Source organism: Acipenser ruthenus, chromosome 4 (genome assembly GCF_902713425.1).
Source record: "Acipenser ruthenus chromosome 4, fAciRut3.2 maternal haplotype, whole genome shotgun sequence".
Taxonomy (NCBI): domain Eukaryota; kingdom Metazoa; phylum Chordata; class Actinopteri; order Acipenseriformes; family Acipenseridae; genus Acipenser; species Acipenser ruthenus.
The window spans coordinates 48,603,707-48,625,901 of record NC_081192.1 but is presented as its reverse complement, the minus strand read 5'-3'; the positions used below and the strand labels follow the sequence as shown (position 1 = coordinate 48,625,901).

Here is a 22,195-nt window from a genome sequence, read left to right as displayed (position 1 = left end):
GTACAAGTAGTTCTTTTTTCACAATTTTCTATCAACTGGTCTCTGATTGCAGTAATAACCTTCACACAGGGTCATTCTGACCTTCGGCAACAGCCTCTTCCAACTGAGAAGAAACGTTACAAAGCAGCACCCACAGCTATTAACTATCCATGAATAGATTTGAAGACTGGTAACCACCACTGTGACAATCAAAATTATTCTAATAAATTACCAACCTCCCCCCACACTCACTTGAATGTGGATATTGAATAACTCAGATGATTGCTGTATAGCATATAGTAACTTATAGGTTACATGCTATACAACCATAGGTTTCCTACATTATTTAAAAAAATATATCTTATTAGCAACGGGTGTGTGTGTGTACTGTATGTATGTGTGTACTGTATGTACGTGTGTGTGTGTATATATATAGATAGATATATATATACATACACACACTCCATTATTATATTCAATATTTACTTTTGTGCTTCTTTTCAGGTTTTTAAATTGTTATCAATGACAAACTTCAATTTAACAAAAATGTTGAACATAGTGCTAGTAGTAGTAGTAATGATTTAAAAAAACAATGCCAAGTGTCGAGAGCTAGTAGGCTACTGTAACTTCCTCATTTGTCCAGCCTAAACAACCTAAAAGCACTTCTATGTATTTGTTTGTGTAAGACTGAAAAGCAATGATGTTTTTCTTCCTCTACTACTTACTATCATTATGAATATATTTTTAAATCTGTTTTAGGCATCTGTTAGCATAACATTACTTTTTTTACAAGCTGAAGATGCGCTACTGGCTTTTGCATTACAGGAGTGTTAATCCCCCATGATATTATATGCATCAGCTTTTACTTTGATTTGGAGTTAATCAGATTTTCTTTTTATGTTTTATATTGTTTGAAGTTTAAATATCTGGGATATTCTTAATGTTTTCAATATCAACCAAGAATCCCACATTCCAGTAGTTGTTATGTAAAAAGCTGATCAGTTTAAGAGAAGCTGTAAAAATATCAAGCATATGTGTAATATCATCTTCCATCAACCATATATATGTTTTCTCTGCCTCGCTTCTCCCATGCAACTCCACTGCTCTGCTCACTCCACTGGCTCCCGATCACCGCTCGCATCCAGTTCAAGCCTTACCAGACTGCACCCAGCTACCTCCAGACCCTCATCTCTCCCTACACCCCCACTCGACCTCTCCGCTCCTCCTGCACTAGAAGACTGGCTGTACCTCCTCTACACTCCCCTGCCTCCAGAGCCCGCTCCTTCTCCACCCTCGCCCCGCAGTGGTGGAATGACCTTCCTACAGATGTCAGGACTGCCCAGTCCCTGACCACCTTCCGGCACCTCTTCAGACAGCACCTGTAGAACTCCTTTTTTCCCTCTGGACACTTATCACTCTTCCTTAACCCTTTGCGGTCCATTTATTAAATGCGCGTCAGGCACGCCAGGTCTAATTTATTTTCACACGCGCAGTTAATTTTAGACGCGCTGTTTAAAAGTATTTTTTTTCACAGTCAAACGGGTTTAAATGGCCCTGCATATCAACAAAGCACTCACTAGGCATCTCCAGCCCCGCCCCACCCTTTCGTTCGCTAGCGCTTTCACCTATGTAATAAATAATAATGAAATAATAATAATAATAATAATAATAATAATAGTCGTACATACCGATCAATCATCTCCTGATCACTCGTTTTATCACCAAACTCCTCAATAATGCGATCCAAGTCATTATTTTATTACTAGAACATCTCAAAAAAGCTCTGCAAATGTCCGTGTTCTCTGTGCGGGGACTCACTATCAGGCAGCTTGTTTATTTATGACCACCCCGTTATCTGATACCAGGGCCATGTATTACTATTCATGAGATATGCCTTTTTTTTTTTTCGACTTGTCTCGGCTCCTGTCGTTCTCACTCGGCCATTGAATGGTTCTCGACTTTTTCCGGCGAAAAAATGACTAAAACACGTTTTTTGCGTTTTTATAATGATGTCGGACAGGGTCCGACAATGGACCTGATAGGAATAATTGCAATGTCGGACCAGCTCTGACATTGCAATTAATTGCTCTTAATTGTATAAAAACTTGTACTTTGATTCTTGAAATGTATTTTTGTTTATGACTGTAAGTCACCCTGGAGATTCTGTAGCCATGTGGCAAAAAGTTTTGTGGTCTGATGAAACTAAAATGAAACTTTCTGGCTTAAATGCAAAGCGTTATGTTTGTCACAAACCCAACAGTGCATCACCCAAAGAACACCATCCCTACTGTGAAGCATGGTGGTGGCAGCATCATGTTATGGCTGAAACTGGGACGGAAGTTCACCTTTCAGCATGACAATGACCCAAAGCTACACTGGAGTGGCTAAGGAACAAAAAGGTAAATGTCCTTGAGTGGCACAGTCATAGCCCCGACCTAAATCCAATCGAAAATTTGTGGCACGACTTGAAGATTGCTGTCCATCAACGCTCCCCAAGGAACTTGAGTTTGAACAGTTTTGTAAAGAATGGTCAAATATTGCCAAATCTAGGTGTGCAAAGTTGGTAGAGACCTATCCCAACAGACTCACAGCTGTAATTGCTGCCAAAGGTGCTTACACCAAGTATTAACTCAGGGGGGTGGAGACTTATCCAGTTATGATCTTTCAGTTTTGTATTTTTAATATAAAACTTTTTTCCCTTAACAGTGTGGAGTATGGTTTGTAGGTAAGTGGAACAACATCTCCATTTAAATGAATGAAACTCTGAGGCACTGACAACAAAATGTGAAAAAAGTTCAAAACGGGGTATAGACTTTCTATAGGCACTATATATATATATATATATATATATATATATATATATATATATATATATATATATATATATATATATATACAGTGCCTTGCGAAAGTATTCGGCCCCCTTGAACTTTGCGACCTTTTGCCACATTTCAGGCTTCAAACATAAAGATATGAAACTGTAATTTTTTGTGAAGAATCAACAACAAGTGGGACACAATCATGAAGTGGAACGAAATTTATTGGATATTTCAAACTTTTTTAACAAATAAAAAACTGAAAAATGGGGTGTGCAAAATTATTCAGCCCCTTTACTTTCAGTGCAGCAAACTCTCTCCAGAAGTTCAGTGAGGATCTCTGAATGATCCAATGTTGACCTAAATGACTAATGATGATAAATAGAATCCACCTGTGTGTAATCAAGTCTCCGTATAAATGCACCTGCACTGTGATAGTCTCAGAGGTCCGTTTTAAAGCGCAGAGAGCATCATGAAGAACAAGGAACACACCAGGCAGGTCCGAGATACTGTTGTGGAGAAGTTTAAAGCCGGATTTGGATACAAAAAGATTTCCCAAGCTTTAAACATCCCAAGGAGCACTGTGCAAGCGATAATATTGAAATGGAAGGAGTATCAGACCACTGCAAATCTACCAAGACCTGGCCGTCCCTCTAAACTTTCAGCTCATACAAGGAGAAGACTGATCAGAGATGCAGCCAAGAGGCCCATGATCACTCTGGATGAACTGCAGAGATCTACAGCTGAGGTGGGAGACTCTGTCCATTGGACAACAATCAGTCGTATACTGCACAAATCTGGCCTTTATGGAAGAGTGGCAAGAAGAAAGCCATTTCTTAAAGATATCCATAAAAAGTGTCGTTTACAGTTTGCCACAAGCCACCTGGAGACACACCAAACATGTGGAAGAAGGTGCTCTGGTCAGATGAAACCAAAATCGAACTTTTTGGCAACAATGCAAAACGTTATGTTTGGCGTAAAAGCAACACAGCTCATCACCCTGAACACACCATCCCCACTGTCAAACATGGTGGTGGCAGCATCATGGTTTGGGCCTGCTTTTCTTCAGCAGGGACAGGGAAGATGGTTAAAATTGATCGGAAGATGGATGGAGCCAAATACAGGACCATTCTGGAAGAAAACCTGATGGAGTCTGCAAAAGACCTGAGACTGGGACGGAGATTTGTCTTCCAACAAGACAATGATCCAAAACATAAAGCAAAATCTACAATGGAATGGTTCACAAATAAACATATCCAGGTGTTAGAATGGCCAAGTCAAAGTCCAGACCTGAATCCAATCGAGAATCTGTGGAAAGAACTGAAAACTGCTGTTCACAAATGCTCTCCATCCAACCTCACTGAGCTCGAGCTGTTTTGCAAGGAGGAATGGGCAAAAATTTCAGTCTCTCGATGTGCAAAACTGATAGAGACATACCCCAAGCGACTTACAGCTGTAATCGCAGCAAAAGGTGGCGCTACAAAGTATTAACTTAAGGGGGCTGAATAATTTTGCACGCCCAATTTTTCAGTTTTTTATTTGTTAAAAAAGTTTGAAATATCCAATAAATTTCGTTCCACTTCATGATTGTGTCCCACTTGTTGTTGATTCTTCACAAAAAATTACAGTTTCATATCTTTATGTTTGAAGCCTGAAATGTGGCAAAAGGTCGCAAAGTTCAAGGGGGCCGAATACTTTCGCAAGGCACTGTATATATATATATATATATATATATATATATATAATATTCTCTCTCTCCCTCTCTCTCTCTCTCTCTCATTGTGGGATTGTGGGAGGAGCCAGGTGGTGAGTGGAGCACGGGAGTTGTGATTCAGGAGAGTCTAAGCTTCTGCAATTATTTATTTATATATATTTATATATTTTTGTGTTTTATGTAAAATTTGTTTGTTGGTTTATCGTAATACTTTTAGTATATTTGTGAGTCATTGTTGTTTGTTCAGCTGATCGTACATCAGCAGAAACGCTGATATGGCGTGTAGTTCGGGGGTCTCTAAATCTGACCTCCTTTTCTTTCCCTCCTCCTCCCCCTCCTCTGATCTCTCTATCTCTGTTCCTCTGGAATCTACCACACTCTCTCCCTCTTCCTCCGCTAAGAACCTTGGAGTCACCCTGGACCCCTGCCTCTCTTATTCCCAGCACATCTCCACTCTGGCACGCACTTGCCGATTCTTCCTGAGCAACATACGAAGAATCCGACCCTTCCTCACCAACTATGCTAACCAGCTCCTGGTCCAGGCCCTGGTACTCTCCCGCCTAGACTACTGCAACTCCCTCCTGGCTGGCCTCCCTGCGTCCGCCACCCGTCCGCTCCAGCTCATCCAGAACTCTGCTGCCCGCCTGGAGTTCTCTCTGCCTCGCTTCGCCCACGCTACTCCACTACTCCGCTCGCTCCACTGGCTCCCGATCACCGCTCGCATCCAGTTCAAGACTCTTGTACTAGCCTACAGATGCCTTGACCAGACTGCACCCAGCTACCTCCAGACCCTCATCTCTCCCTACACCCCACTCGACCTCTCCGCTCCGCCTGCACTAGAAGACTAGCTCTACCTCCGCTATGCTCCCCTGCCTCCAGAGCCCGCTCCTTCTCCACCCTTGCTCCGCAGTGGTGGAATGACCTTCCTACAGATGTCAGGACTGCCCAGTCCCTGACCACATTCCGGCGCCTCTTTAAGACTCACCTCTTCAAACAGCACCTGTAGAACTCCTCTGTTGTATCCTGGGACACTATCACCCTTCATTTAAATGTGCTTTATTTTGCTCTTATCTGCCCCCTATTTTACTGCATTTAATCCTGTACTTCAGAATATTGTAATCTGCCAAGTTTTTAACCTGTAGTATTTTGTACTTAATCATATCTTGATGTAACTATCACTATTTAATCATATCCTGATGTAACTATCACTATTATCTGCTGTATTATTGAATTGTGGTTTGTCACACTTGAACAAAAGTTATTGTATTTCTTGCTCTTATTGTATTACTTGTATTGTAACACTTGAATGTATTTGCTTGCGATTGTAAGTCACCCTGGATAAGGGTGTCTGCTAAGAAATAAATAATAATAATAATAATAATAATAATAATAATAATAATAATAATAATAATAATAATAATAATAATAATAATAATAATACTGACTCGCCGGCACGGCTGCCGCTGTGTGCCTGATATCGGGGTGTCGGTGGAGGAATGCCTGGTGGCGGTAGGAGAGGTTGTGGGCTTCAATAAAATAAAATCAGCTTCAAGGATGAATAAAGCTCTAGTCATTTTTTTAACTGATTTGGATTTGGTAAACAAGCTAGTGGAGGAGGGGTTTAGTGTGCAGGGGCATTGAAGTTTCACCTTTAGTGACACCCGTAACCAAAGTAATACTGTCTAATGTCCCTCCCTTTTTAAAAAACGAGTTACTGGAAAGAGAGTTCGCAAGATATGGAAAATTGATGTCTCCCATTAAGACGATTCCTCTAGGATGTAAAACTCCCAGTGTTAAACATGTCTTGTCTTTTAGAAGACAAGCGTTTATTTTACAACACAATGCTAATTTAGTTATTGAAGTAGCGTGGAATTTTAATGTCGAGGGGACGAATTGTGTTGTTTTTGCTAGTTCTGATACGATGAGGTGTTTTAAATGTGGAGCTTGTGACATCAAAGGAAACAGTGTCCGAGAAACAGGGATCGGGCATGTACGAGTCGGATGACGGGGGGCTCTCCGATTCCTCGTTAATCTCGGACGTCCCTAACAGCCAACCTGTCAGGAAAAAAACTCTATACACTGCAGTACATTTGCAACTTTCTTGACAGTACCAAAGGTAAGAGGGGAGTGGACATTAAAAGTTTTTTTTCCCGATTTAAAATTGTTTTTACATTCTGCGCATGTAGTCTCCAGGAAGTCCACACTTGAGGAGCTAGATAAGCAGAACAGATACCGTTTAAAAAAAGTAGTACAGACGGTAAAGAAAATGATACGTTCAAAAACATTATTTTAAAATTGATTTTTTAAATACGACTTTTTTGTTTTTATTTTTTAGTGTTTGTTTTAACTTGATGGTCTTAAATATTTTAACCGCCATGGAGAAGTCTATTTTTATTTCCTTTAACGTTAATGGCTGTAGACACAGTTATTTGAAAAGGGCTAGGGTTGTGTTGCTGCAGGAGACACACACTGAGCAGGAGAATGAGGCGGTCTGGCGGTCAGAGTGGGGAGGTCAGTGTGTGTTTAGTCACAGCTCCAGCACCAGCGCGGGAGTAGCGGTGCTTTTTAAATCAGACCTGGCTGTCAGTGTAAAGCAAGTAGAAGAGACTGAGAAAGGGCGGCTTTTAAAAGTACAAACACAAATAGCTGGTTTTAACTTTACTTTTATAAATATTTATGCACCAAATACAGGAAGAGAAAGAACTGTATTGTTTAATAAGTTGAATCAGACCATTTTAAAATGCAATAATAATGACGTATTAGTGGTCGCGGGTGATTTTAATTGCACTGTAGATTTTACAAAGGATAGGAATACTGAGGAGCCAGATCCTCAATCCTCCAGAGAGCTGACTGCAGTTTTACAGTCCAGTGACGTATGGAGGTGTCTGCACCCTCATGCCCGACAGTACACCTGGCCCCAGTCTCGCAATAATTACACATCTAGAGCACGACTGGACCAGCTTTATTCATTGTCACCTCAATTATTTTGTAGGGGCAAGTATCATTCCTAATAGTCTGTCTGACCATCACTGCTTGTTAGTTAATGAAATTATTCCAACCGAAGCACACAAATCTTCTTATTGGCATTTTAACATTCAATTATTAAAAGACTGTAAATTTGGAAATATTTTTAAAGAGTTTTGGAAAATCTAGCAAAAACAAAAGAACAATTATCAAGATTTAAGGCAGTGGTGGGCCATTGGGAAAAAACAAATTCAAATTTTTTGTCAGCAGTACACCCTGGAGGCAACCAGGTCACTAGACAAAGCAGTCAGGGAGTTAGAGAGAGACATTCTTAATTTAGAAAATAACAAAGATCACTCTAATGAGCAAACTTTCCAAAAAATAAAAGAAAAAAGAAATGTGCTGGGCAGCTTGCTGGAGGAGAAGGTGAAGGGGGCATTGGTGCGTTCTCGCTTCGTGAAGCTGAGGGACATGGATGCTCCCACTTCCTTCTTCTTTGGCTTGGAGAAAAAGAGAGCATGCAGCCAGCAGCTGAGGTGTGTGTGGACGCCCTGTGGCAGAGAACTACACAGCAGAGAGGAGATCAGTGAGGCAGCTGTGCAGTTCTACAAGCAGCTATTCACTAAAGAACAGTGTGATCCTGATGACACAGAGACCCTGCTCCAGGATCTACCCAGCCTGAGTGAGGAGGAGCAGAGAGGACTGGATACAGAGCTGACCTTCGAGGAACTGACCACTGCAATGACACAGCTCTCCAGCGGGAAGGCGCCTGGGATAGATAGATGGCCTCCCCGCTGAGTTTTTCAAACATTTCTGGGCAGTGATCGGGGAGGACTTCTTCCAGGTGAAGAAGGAGAGTCTGGAGAGAAAAGAACTGCCTCTCAGCTGCCGCAGGGCAGTGATCACACTGCTGCCCAAGAAAGGAGACCTCTGCCTTTTAAAGAACTGGAGACCTGTTTCGCTTTTATGTGCAGATTCGAAAATAATTTCTAGATGCCTCGCAAATAGACTTAAAAAGTGTTTAAGTACAGGATAAACTGGGCAAAATGCAAAACCTTCCTGTCAGGCAGTTGGCAGGAGGAGGGGGGGCCCACACTGCCTCTGGCCCTGCAGTGGGACAGGACTGGGATTAAGGTGCTGGGGGTGTTCTTTGGGACAGAGCTGTTCATGCAGAAGAACTGGGAGGGCCTGGTGGATAAGGTGAGGGTGCGGCTGCACAGCTGGCAGGGGCTGCTGGCTCAGCTGTCATTCAAGGGGAGGGTCCTGGTCATCAATAACTTGGTGGCCTCAATGCTATGGCACAAGCTGACGTGTCTGGACCCCCTACGGGGAATGGTAGAGGAGATTCAGAGGATATTGCTGGATTTCTTCTGGAGCGGGAGACACTGGCTGAGGCCGGCAGTTCTGTACCTCCCCACTGATGAAGGGGGGCAAGGCCTGGTCAGCATTGCCAGCAGGGTGGCAGCCTTCAGACTGCAGGCAGTGAAAAGGCTCCTGTATGCTGAGGAAGGTGCTCACTGGAGAGAGATAGCCTTTTATTTTCTGAGAAGAGTAGGAGGAATGGGGTTAGATCGGAGCCTGTTCTTAATTGATTTTTCCAGGTTAGATAAGACAGGTCTCCCCTCTTTTTATGTTAATGTTTTTAAAATGTGGCAGACAGTAAGAGTGGAGAGGGAGGAGAGGTCACTAGAGGAGCCCCTCTTCTTTAATCCTTTTTTTTTGTATTCCGTTTTTTTTCAGTCGGAGGTGCTGTGTGCCAGTTTTGTTAAGGCCGGTATAACCCGACTGACCCACCTGATCGTGTCAGGCCACCCCTGTTGGGTCTCAGCGGCTCAGCTGGCCAGGCGGCTGCGCTGGCGTTCGGAGAGGCTGGCTGAGAGAATGATTAATGAGCTGAAGAACTTTCTCCCCCAGAAACTCAAGGAGGCTTTGGGGGAGGGGCTAGCTGGGGGGTCAGATCAGGGAGGGGACCCCTTTTTCCCTATAGTTTTTTTATCCCCAGGTTTAGGTGAGGAAGAGGGCAGGGAAGGAGTGAAAATAGGGAAAGTGGCGAGAGTAAAAAATATAGCTCTCCACACAGCAGAGGGGAAAAAACTATATGAGCTGCATGTTAAAACAGTCCAGTCCAAACAGCTAAAAGGGCTTGTAGACACAAAGTGGAGAAGCCATTTACAGGTAGCAGAAGAAAGAGAGCCAGTGAGGAGGGTGTTGTACAAACTGCCCTTAACTAAAAGAGTAGGGGACCTGCCGTGGAGGATCCTGCACTGTGCCGTGTCTACGGGATGGTTCCTCCACAGAGTGGACCCCAGCATCAGTGCGGAGTGCTGTTTCTGTGGGGAGGAGGAGACAGTGTTCCACACCTTCAGTGATTGTGTCAGGCTGGGGTCGTTCTTTCATCTCTTGCAGGGGCTCCTGCAAGCTTTTGGGGTGATTTTGAGCAAGGAGATTTTTATTTTTGGGTTTCCCTATAGTTTTAAATCAAGGAATAGGAGTGTTTTAATTAACTTTATTTTAGGGCAGGCAAAATTGGCCATTTTAAAATCCAGGAAAAATAAGATTTTAGAGGCAGGACTAACAGACGTTGTCCGATTGTTTCATATTTTAGCAATCAGCCGGGTAATGGTGGATTTTAATTATTTTAAAATGGTCAGTAACCTGGAGGGCTTTCAGGAGAGGTGGTGTGTGGGAGACACCTTGTGCTCATTGAGTGAGGAGGGAGATCTGCTGTTTTACTTCTAGTTTTTATTTATATTTTGTTTTATTGTTTTGACAGTGTTTTTATTACTTTACTATTAATCTGTTTTTACAGGAAAACACTGTTTAGTTTTTTTTAATATTGGCTTTTTTGTGTTTTATTTATATTTTATGATCCTTTTATTTGGTTAAAATCTGTTTTTAAAAGGAGAACATGATGTTGTTTTTTAGGATTTTATGCTGATGCGCTAGGGAGGTTTCGGCTGTTCCCCGGTGCCAGCAAGTATCTTAATCGTGTTTTACCTTATTATTGTTATTGAATGGATTTTAAATTGCAATGATTTAATAAAGGATCTTAAAAAGTCTCTCTCTCTCTCTCTCTCTCTCTCTCTCTCTCTCTCTCTCTCTCTCTCTCTCTCTCTCTCTCTCTCTCTCTCTCTCTCTCTCTCTCTCTCTCTCTCTCTCTCTCTCTCTCTCTCTCTCTCTCTCTCTCTCTCTCTCTCTCTATATAGTCTTTAAAAACAAAACAACTTATTGAAATGTTTCATTCAGTTTTGATTTCTACAATACATTACTTGTGAGTGTTTCATTTTGTATTCACAAAAAGGCACAATCAACTCATAATAACAAATACTTAGGCCTATTTAACAATTAATAGATTTTCCATTAAGAACCAGAGGATATGCTTTTAACGTTGTTTTTTCTATTAATACATCAAAAGAAACATACCTGTTCCTCATTTACATTCATGTGCTACATTAATACCAACCAAGCATAATTAGATTTGTAAAATGCTAATTAAAAGGCAGATGAATCCCTAACTAAAAGCTAATACCATTATAAATCATAAACCCTTGTACAGCAAGCGCTTATGAGGACCATTTCCAAGTGCCATTTACATCAAGCAGAACACCAACTGTCAAATTACTTTGGTAGGCTGGCTTAAACAAACAGATCTTGCCAACTTCCCCCAAGTAATATCTAATAACCAATTAATTTACCTCTTAACTGCCTGCAGCAAATAAATACTAGTTTGACTTTACTCACTCATCAGCTTTGAAGAAATACGTTTTTATTCCTGAAGCAATCTGCTCAGCGTTGGCATTTTGAACAGCCACCTAAATATGAACAGCACCTTGAAATATGAAAGTGCACCTTGACTAGACTACAGTAAGTAAATTGCCTATAAGAAATGCAAACATTTATTTAATTACGAGCCTGAAAAATGTGAAACACTAGGCGGTAAAGAGTTTAAAGATCCAATTCTGAATTGTGAGATGTGCAAATGTATTTATTTTATATAGCGCTTTTCATACAAAAGTATTGCAAAGCACTGTACAGTACATTGCAAAAAGCATTTACACGACACAATACATTTGTATAAAGGTCCCCAGGCATGTCACACACAGAACTGTTACATATTAAATAGCACATTTAAATAACAGTATATATATAAAAAAAAAATAATGTTAAAAAGCAGCAATTTAAAAGTTACATTAAAATCCACTGCAAAACCCCTTGGCGGAACAATGGTATGAGATGGTTCTTAAGTATAGCAATGTAACCTGCTGAATTGAGACGTCCCTCAATCAGCACTAAACCAAACTGTACCCCAGACAATGACACTGCAGCCATAATGTTTTACCGTTGCTTTTAAGCAATCGTACCAGAACTCATTTCCAGCCCTCCTCCATACTTAAATGCACCTATTTGAATTAAGCTGTTGGAAGTGGGACTCATCTGAAATCATAACAGTCCTCCAAACCTGTAGAGGTCTGTCAAACATATGCCGGGTTCACTGCTTTTCTGGGCTGTACTTTTGCATGGGTGAGCAGGGTCCAGCCTGTGCAGAACCTGTTTTTCTGTACGCTGGCTCGTGTTTGCGGAGCTGCTGGTGTCCGCAAGGCTTTCTCGTAGGTTGAAATGGACCTGGCGAGTATGTGCTTGTTGTGATTGTCGATGGGCGACCAGGCCGACATTGTGCAGCGGTCAGACTCTCCTGATGATACGTCACAATAATGTTATGCACACACCCATTAGAAAGTCCATGATCTCTGGCCTTCTGCCTTGCACGTTGCCAGTCAGAAAGCTCAATTATGCAACAATGTGTAAAACATCAAATATCACATAGGCATAGTGGGTATTTTGTATGACGCCAGTATTGTACAACTATTATGGCTTCCGGTAAGCTTTTGCGATATTTTTTTAGTTTCGTTGATTACATAATCTAAATGATCTACACTACTGGTCAAAAGTTTTAGAAAACCCCCATTTTTCCAGTTTTTATTGAAATTTAAGCAGTTCAAGTCCAGTGAATAACCTGAAATGTACAAAGGTAAGCGGTAAACTGCCAGAGGTTAAAAAAAAAAGTTTAGGTTACCAAAAACTGAACAATAATGTACATTTCAGAGTTATACAAAAAGGCCCTTTTCAGGGAACAAGTAATGGGTTAACAACTTACAGCTGTTCTGCAGCAATGGAAGTAAATTAAGCCTTGAAAGTTGATGATAACAATTCCTACAGGTGTCCCAACTTTTGTTGATTACTTACAAACCCTCTGTCTGTATAAAAGCAGTGTTGGAACAGACTGTGTTACTACACCCTCTTAAGCATTATTTGGACAGTATTGTACTGCAGGAAGTAGTATATTGTTCTCATAATGGTGAGAAAAAGGCAATTAACAAAGGAAGACAGACAGACCATTATAACCCTTAAAAGTGTAGGTCTTTCCTTTCGAGAAATTGCAAAGAAAGTCAAGGTGTCAGTGAGTACAGTTTCCTACACCATCAAAAGGCACTTGGAAACTGGAGGAAACTCTGACAGGAAGAGGTCTGGCAGACCCAAAGCCACAACAGAATCAGAAGACAAGTTTTTGAGAGTCAACAGCTTGCGTGATAGGCGGCTCACAGGACAACAGCTTCAAGCACAGCTTAACACTGGTCGAAGTAAGCAAGTCTCAGTTTCAACTGTGAAGAGAAGACTTCGAGCTGCAGGTTTGACAGGTCGAGTGGCAGTAAGAAAGCCATTGCTAAGATGGCAAAATAAGAAAAAGAGGCTTGCCTGGGCCATGAAGCACCGCCAGTGGACTACTGAAGACTGGTAGAAGGTCTTATGGACCGATGAATCAAAATTTGAAATCTTCGGTTCATCACGCAGGGTTTTTGTACGCCGTCAAGTAGGCGAAAGGTGGAAAGATGGTTCCTCGGTGTGTGACACCAACTGTCAAACATGGAGGAGGAAGCGTGATGGTCTGGGGCTCTTTTGCTGGATCCAGAGTCGGCGACTTGCACAGAGTGAGTGGCACCCTGAACCAAAACTGCTACCACAGCATTTTGCAGCGCCATGCAATACCCTCTGGTATACGCCTAGTTGGTCAGGGGTTCATCCTACAGCAAGATAATGACCCAAAACATACCTCCAGGCTATGTCAGAACTACCTTAGAAGAAAAGAACAAGACGGTAGGCTTCAAATCATGGAATGGCCAGCACAGTCTCCAGACTTAAACCCCATCGAGCTGGTTTGGGATGAACTGGACAGAAGGGTGAAAGCAAAGCAACCTACAAGTGCAACACATTTGTGGGAACTTCTGCAACAGTGTTGGGAAGAACTTTCCGAACAATATTTGATTTCCATTGTAGAAAGAATGCCACGAGTGTGTTCGGCTGTTATATCTGCAAAAGGTGGCTACTTTGAGGAGTCAAAAATTGAGATTAAATTTTGTTAAACAAAACGATTCCATGATTTCTTTTTTATCTCCAATTGTTTATTTGTTCTATGCTTTAATTTCAGAGTACATTGAGACATTAAACTGCGTAAATTTAAATAAAAACTGGAAAAATTGAGGTGTTCTAAAACTTTTGACCGGTAGTGTATATATATATATGTTTATATATATAGTAGTCTCCTCATACAACACTTCACCTAAGGGGAACACCCTTGTGGTGAAAAATATTTTTTTCCATTGTAAATACTCCAGCTAAAGGAACAGGAACTTCACTTAAAAGAACACCTTCTTGGCAACGATAGCAATTAGTTCACAAATGGATACATTACTGTTTTGTAGCCTGATAACTCATCATCGTCAAAATTAAATTAAAATGGTTTATTCAGTCTTTTCAAAAGCGGCTTGTCATCGTGAGAGTGTCTTGAGGCACACCGATTGGTTTATTTAAAAAACCTGAATCAGACACAAGTCGCCAAACAATTTGGTGTTTCCCATTCTGGTGAGCTAGAAGAACACTTTGCTTGCTTCCCGAGGTGTGTTCTCTTAGCCGGAGGCTTCTGTATATGAATGAATACATCTTCAGTGCAATACAGTGGTCTAAAACAGTAGTCAATGTGAAACAACGGACAACAAAAGTGTTTCAAGATTTTAAAACAGATGTAGTTTATATCTCACTATGTAGTGGAACATAAACTTTTATGGAATCATGAATTTCATGGGGTATTACAAAAGAAAAACACACAAGGAGGTTTGGAGGCAAATTAAAATGTGTCAGTACCATGAATAAGAAAGCCACCATGACACAGCCATGCAATGTTTTATAAAATGCAGCTTGATAACCAAGATATAAGCTTTGATGGCTCCCAATCAGTAAATCGATGTGACATGCATTCATCATTACTACACAGTTTGATGAATATTAGGTCAAGCTCAGGGTCACCAACACCTGCTCTCTTATCTCAACAAATTCATGTAGGCAGTGCATTGTGGGGCAGAAGCAAAAATATCAAAGAAACATGAAAGAGGACTCTTGATGCAGTTACCTCAAAACGGATTAATCATTAACATTGGGAATATTTTTTAAGCCTTCTAAACCCGTTTCAATACTTGTCAACTTTAAAAGTTGCTGTAAAGACTGACAGCAAGCTTTTGTACAAATTTTAAAACTTGTTAACGACATTCAAATTACAAAAAATTGTATTTAATGGACTGCATTTGCTATACTGGGTTTTTCCCCCATACATCACATATACAGTAGGTTATTTTGACCCCAAAAACATCCTGGGAACCTGACATTTAACCGACTGGTAAACTGTGCCGGAGCTCAGATGGTCAACATGTGACATCATTTAACAGCCTCTTCCCTGCTGGGGTGAGGAGGCACCAATGTTTGCCCAGCACAGCACGTACCTCAGAACTCAGCACGAAAAGCCAAACAAGTGTCCCTCAGCAACAAATGCCACAGTGGGCAGCTTATATTCTGTGCATTGAGATAGAATACGAGGAACGGGCTTGTTTCACAGTCGGTAGAGGAATACCCAGTCAACTAGCCTCAGAACTCAGCACGAAATGTCTAATAACGAAGTCATCATAGGAATTTGGATCCACCCCCCACGGGGGGCGCCTTGGATGCAGATCACGAAGACCTGACGTCATGAACAGGCTTATATCACAGTCAGCAGAAGATGTAAACCAGTTAGTAAGCAAGAATCTACAAGGGCTTGGAACAGCAGATGTGTCTGATCAAACAAGATGTAGAGAATCGATTTATATGGAGCACACAGTGGGAAAGTGGGAAATTGGATGGCAACTGCAGAAGAATTGATTTCCGTCAGAATTGAAGATCATCAGAACACTAGTGTCCATATTTAGAGGTTGTGCATTGCAGCAGGATGCTTGACAAGGTCATACCAATGAATTAGGGGAAACAATTTGACATGGACGGTTTTGCTACACTGTAGGACATGAAGCTGAAGTACGGGAAGCCTTGTGAACAACAAACCTCAGTAGGAAAAATTTAATAGTAGGATTTTCTTCAGAAAGCAACACATGAAAATGTTTAATTTGAGTTGCTTAAAAATAATAATAAAAGTCAAATTAAGCAAAATATTATAGAATATGTTTTGAAAATCTCTCCAGAAGGTACAATTTCTGATATACTGTATAAAATACAGCATGTTTCGTTTTGTACTAGAGTAAAGTACTTTCTTTTAATGGTATACAAAACATATGCTTTCCGTCCATCCATTCTGCTGTGCATCTCACAAAACAGGCAAGTCATAGAGGCCACTGTCACAGATAAACTAGTGACGAACAAGGATGGTGGAAAGATTTTGATCCCTTCAATGCCTTGAATACCAGGCCAATCCTCTGTTTTTGAGTATAAACAAATATGGATAAATATATATTTTTTTACAATTACAAAAGGTACAAACTTGTTTGCTTTTAAAGCAAATAGGTCAAGGCAGCGTTAAATAGGCCCATCCTCTGTCTGTCATTCTCATGATCCAATTTGATTACATATGTTATACAATTATATAGTTAAATGAAAACAGATCACATGGCACAGAACAGAGCAGATGCTATAGTATTCCGTTGTTGTGTGTAAGCTAATGGCTGTACACTCCAGAATATACCATATACTATTGGTTGTAAACCGCTTAAACAATGATTTTACTAAAAAGGTTTCTAAACACCAGGGCCTTGTAGTTCATTTACTATGGCAGCGAAAAGATTAACAATCAGAGCCAGGTTTCTCTACAATATTGTGTAAGCACATTTTAACAGTACAAATTGATGAGACCTCTTCAGCAGATTAAAAAAAAAACTGTGCTTAGTAAATCAGTCTGAAAACATTTACTCCTGCCAACTATGACCAAAGCGTGACTGAATCTCAAGAGTAAAATGCTGTTGTTTTTAAACAAAAGCCCCAAAACACATATCAGATGGCATTCTTGTTCAAGCTGCTACATTTTTAAATAAAAGTGCAAGAACATAATATTAACCCCTTTGCTGCCAGGGTTTTTCTGTGATGCCCCTGTGCCATGAAGAAACTGTACATTTTGGAGCAAGCTGTTCCAAATGCAAACAGTCACATTTTCTCTTAAATGACATATGCACAAAAAGACACAATGGAATTCTAGGGCATATAAAGACCAGAAACATAAAATATGTACATCTTTGGTATCTCTGGTTATTTGTGTTCGACCTTATAACGAGAATGAAAGTGGTAGTGAAATTGCATTATAAGTACAGATAACTTACACTATTTTTCCAAAACCAAACATGTAGGGAAACATAAAAATAAAGTATAATCTGATGAAATGTATAATTATGATAACTTTAAATCAAAGATGTGGGGAACATAATAAAGCCAGATGTAATGTATAGTTACAAAATAAATGTGATGAGAAAAAATGAAAAAGAAATAAAATCAGATCAGTACATGTAGGAGAAAGATCTAAGAAATACAAGTGCTTCGCAAAAAAATATATAGCCTATGATAAAACTACACAAAAGTATTCAACAATCAAAACGTTCAAAAGATGCTGTTTCTTAGTTTTAGATTTATAGCTGTCCACTAGACAGTCTATCCCCAAGCACTCCTGCTATACACAACAATTGATTTTGTATCAGGCAGGGAAATGCAATCAAGTAATCATGGTTCAATTAACATGATTATTTTATTATTTTCATCTCTGATCTCAGTAAAAAAAAACAAGTGATCAGTGCTTAGATCACGTGTGATGCTTCATTGTGGCTTCAACTGCCTCCTGCACATGGAATACGTCACTTATGACAGTTGATCACACAGAAACTTTGCAGCTTTGGTTATAGCAAAAATGCACTGTAAAGAGGTTCTGATTATTAGGCTAAATCAAAAAGCTGCTCCTGCAGTTAAGTCACAATGTCAACGAACTGCCCCGATGCAGGAAATAATAAGATGCAACCTTATACAGTTATACTGCAAATGAGATGCACATTAATAAATTCAACTCGGAAGATGAACTTCCTTTTTGACTTCTCTTTCAGAACAGAGGTTGGATCTTTAAACCGATCGTTTTAAAGCTACCGCGAATAGTACCTAGTACATTCAGTGGCACTGAAGAAGCACTTTTAGATGACTTACCTGGTACATGTAATGGCACTGTCAGCATCTCATCAGTGCATTTCTGTATTTTCTATTCTGCATTAGGTAGAGTTCTATCATTTCAAACACTTTATGTGGACTGCAGGACCCCAATTTGTTATGCCTATCTTCTCTGTCATTTTCAAAGTGCCTTATGGTCTTTGAGCATCGTGGCTTCACCTGCTCAGTATCAATCATTCTGCCAACAGCACTAAAGTTGCCCAGACATGCGGCGAACCCACTGGCTGAATAGGCACACTTGAGGATCACCTTTGTTGAACAGATTGCAAACCGTTACATTATGAAGTTCAAAATAACCACATTTTTAGTTGGTACAAAATGAAAATCTCAGCTACTCAGGCTAAATCTGAAATGTGTTAAAATGATAACACTTCTGTGAATTGTCTTCCCCTGCGTACAGTAAACAAACAAGCAGTTGCTACCTACCATCCCCATTGTGGATTTCATTTTTTTACGTTAATTATCATTAAATTGCCTAAATGTCAATGAAAGGAAAACAGGTGAAATCTCATTTTGCCGACAGCACCTTCTCAAATTGTATGAATTGAACTTTTATTTGTCTACTTTTTCACCAGCTTTTTAAGGCTGTGTGCAAACTTCAACTGTAAATTTTAAACTTCTCAGTAAAACAGGACAGGCTTACCACCAAGAAATACAGTCCTGTCACTTTTTATAAAACTTTGCCGCACAGACTCCACAACAGTTTGTACCTTATATAATTAATAATAAAATATTTATCAAAAGAAAAAGTCACTGCAACCATACCTCATATTCTTCAGCTTCAATCAGTAGCTTGGTTGTAGTTATTCTGGATTCATATGGAGGAAACACATTCTAAAAAAAGAAAATAAATGACATATTGATTCAATAAATGATATTTGGATTAAAGTTGCAATTGTGGGTAGGTGTAACAGGGAACCGGGTCGCTGGTTCCTGCGCAAGTGTGTGCCTGTAGAAAATCAGCTGCAACGCGCAGTTGGAGACGCGTTGCTAAGCAACCAGTTGAGTGGCAGGCTCGTCCTGAGCTAAAGTGATCGGGAGGTCTGGATTGGCTGGGGGGCGTGCCTGGGGATGCTGCGCAGAGCTCAAAAAGCGGCTGCGCTACAGCTCGGGGCTGCTGCAAGGCCATTGCTGTACAGACGAGAGCTGTGAGTTTGTTTACATCCAGGAGGGAAGCGTCCGCTCTGCGGGAAAGACTACTACGGAGCCCTTTAACTGCAAGACGGGGCCTGTGAAGGCAATTGCCCAGCCAGGACCGTCAGAATGGCCCGGAGTCGCTGGGAGGCCAGGACTTCAGAAATAACACAACAGAAGTAGGTCAGCTTAGGGGAGGTGGATCCCAAAACAGTATATACAGGGTTACCGTAGAGTAGTAGGTTCCTGGAGCGGGACGTTCCTTTTAGTGGGACTAGCGCTCGTCATTTTGTGTGGCAAACATTTATTTTTAGCTTTTGTTTCTTTGTTTTTATTGCTTTGTTAAATGTGACACTAGGTCTACCATCGCTGGTACCCTAGTGTCAGTTTGGTGCTAAAATTAAATCTGCACGCCTGAGCGGCGCATCAACACCAATGCTCTGTGTCTGTCAGTATTTTCCAGTGACTACCCACACATGTAACACGTCACCCTGTTACAGTAGGTTTAAAGTATGTATTCCTAGCTAAAATACTTAATTATAGCTTACGTATGAGGAAGACATAGGGATTTTGATCGTAAAACATTTCTTTTTTTTTGATACTGGAAACTGAAGCATTTGCAAAGTTGCAGTAGCCTTGGGCTGTCTCTGATGTACAAGTTCATCTTTCCCCTGGCTACTTGAAAAAGGTAAAGCTTGGTTAGCTACAATGGATGGCAAAAAAAGTTAAATAGATTTTAATACATAGACATCACAAATTAGTATCTTCAAGTCTCTTGATTTACCATAACCTAAATATTACTCACACATACATACATACATACATACATAACCATGTGGCTTTATTTGGAAGGAAAGGTACACAAGTCCCCAAATGTTTAAATACTGCATTCACGTTGGAAAGAAGTCAGATACGTTTGAGCTATCGAGCTTGGATAAGCAACTTGCCTCAGTTCAGCTATATTCCAACTGAACTGTGATTGAAGTCTGATGTGTCTGCATTACAGTATTATAATTATTTCATTTATCACTGAACATGTTCAAGGGAATGTTCAAGGGAATTACTCAGATTTTTCGAGTATCTGCACACTCCTACATTACACAAAGGAAAAAATGATCAAGTAGATGTAGGAATTACTAAATTGTGAACAATAAATCACTCACTACCTCAGAAGCTTGATTTTTGCAGTTTCAGGCCTACATTGAATTCCTTCCCAATGCCTTAGTTTTAAATAATAAGATTGTAACATTAATTTGGAATGTTTGTAGTGTTTTATAAATCAGAAACCTCAGTGCTGGTCACTATACTAGTGATTCATAACTATAAACAACTTCTCAGTCTAACTTCCTTTCCTGTCTCTCCCTTTTGATACAGTATCTGAACTGAAGAAAAGCTGCGCTGGAACTTTATAACACAGACATCTAATTCAGCATTTGTTTTATAACTAAATAAATATTAGGCCTATTACTTGGTTATCTTTCCTAACGTATTTACTTTTTTGCTGCGAGAGGAGCTGCAGCTTTCTCCAGAGACGAGACGCTTCAGCTTTGCTTCAGCCCCGTTCCGGCAGCCGAACCTGGGGCGAGCCCATTCCCTCTTCCCCTCTCCTGACCCGTTCTCCTTCTCACACTTGGTTTGCTTGTCTGTCGTTTGAACTGAACTCCCTACCGCCGTTTAGCCAGGCTATTTATAGTTTAAAAACTGCTAATTAAAATGATCCACGAGTGGAAATGTTACTTTTTTGTTGTTTTGTAAAAAATATAGCGTTGATTACATGGTGCTTTATGCATGTTTTAATTCACGGAAAGTTACATTTTTGCTTCACTGTATGTGCATTATAGAGAAGGAGTTATTTTATTTTGTATTTTAGTCAGATGTGTGTTGATGTGTGTTGCTGTGTCCCACTGCGCCCCCCACCCCCTCCCCCGTTTATAACGCTCATATTGTGTGTTGACTCCCCCCTAAGACCCATGTTATAGCGAGGGAGCACTGTATATATATATATATATATATATATATATATATATATATATATATATATATACACACATATATATATACACATATATATACACACACTGATTACTTAATAGGAACGCCACTTAAGCAGTATTTATCTGTAAATAAGAAAAAAAAAAAAAGATATTCAAAAACTACAGTATTTTAAAAATGTATGGGATATGTCATAAAAAAACAAAAGTAAAATGAAATATGTGTAGACTGAATTTCTGTAATGTAATCAAATAATTAAAAAGCAAAGAAAACGAAACTGTTCAATAAGAATATTTTAGTTTGTTTGGAATATAAATATAAATGATGCGGCTGGCAAGACTTCATGAAAACATTTAGAATATTGATCTAAAACAATTTGACTATGACTATGACTGTGGAAAAAAAAATTAAATCTGCTGCTACATGGTCCACATTAAACAAATGAAAATGGTTTAATTAAGCTGCGGCTGATACACTGAAGTTGAAAAAGACTATTGACACCTTGCGTCTAAATTGGTATGTTGCAACTGAGCTCATAGACCAGCCTTTAAGACTCTATTTCAGGTTTAACCCTCAGTTAAACGAGTTTAAGTGGAACATTGTAAGTTTTTTCATCACTTATCACAATTAAAGACAGCAGATTTGAGTTTTATTTCATATATATATATATATATATATATAAATTGTACAATTTATTTTTCAGTTCTATTTTATTTTAAAGTCACCTTAAACCAACATGAGTTTTAATATTGACAGACATGTGTATAAAATAATAAATTGATGATAATTTAAATAGAAGTCTATGTCAATATGAAGATTGTGGTGTTTTTTGAGCTTTAACAAGTTGAGTTTTGGAACGACAGTAAAGTGTGATGCAAGACATATCATTCATGCCAAACACCCATCTTCCAGTCACAATATTCATTTTATTTTAAATATGAACCCTCCACTCTTTTGGCTAGTTGTCTTAGCTTTTCTATTGGTCAATGTTTTTTAAAAGGCTGTACTATGTCTGATTTACTAACAA

At 39.8% G+C, this 22,195-nt stretch overlaps 1 protein-coding gene across 1 annotated transcript in view; it reads right to left on the bottom strand.

Moving 5' to 3' along the window:
* si:dkey-12j5.1 (uncharacterized) overlaps positions 1 to 22,195 on the bottom strand; it is a 168,515-nt gene that overhangs the window by 134,279 nt on the left and 12,041 nt on the right. The window contains exon 8 of the mRNA XM_059022485.1: positions 18,808 to 18,876. Coding sequence (XP_058878468.1) covers positions 18,808 to 18,876 — 69 coding nt within the window. The remainder of the gene's footprint in view (positions 1 to 18,807; positions 18,877 to 22,195) is intronic.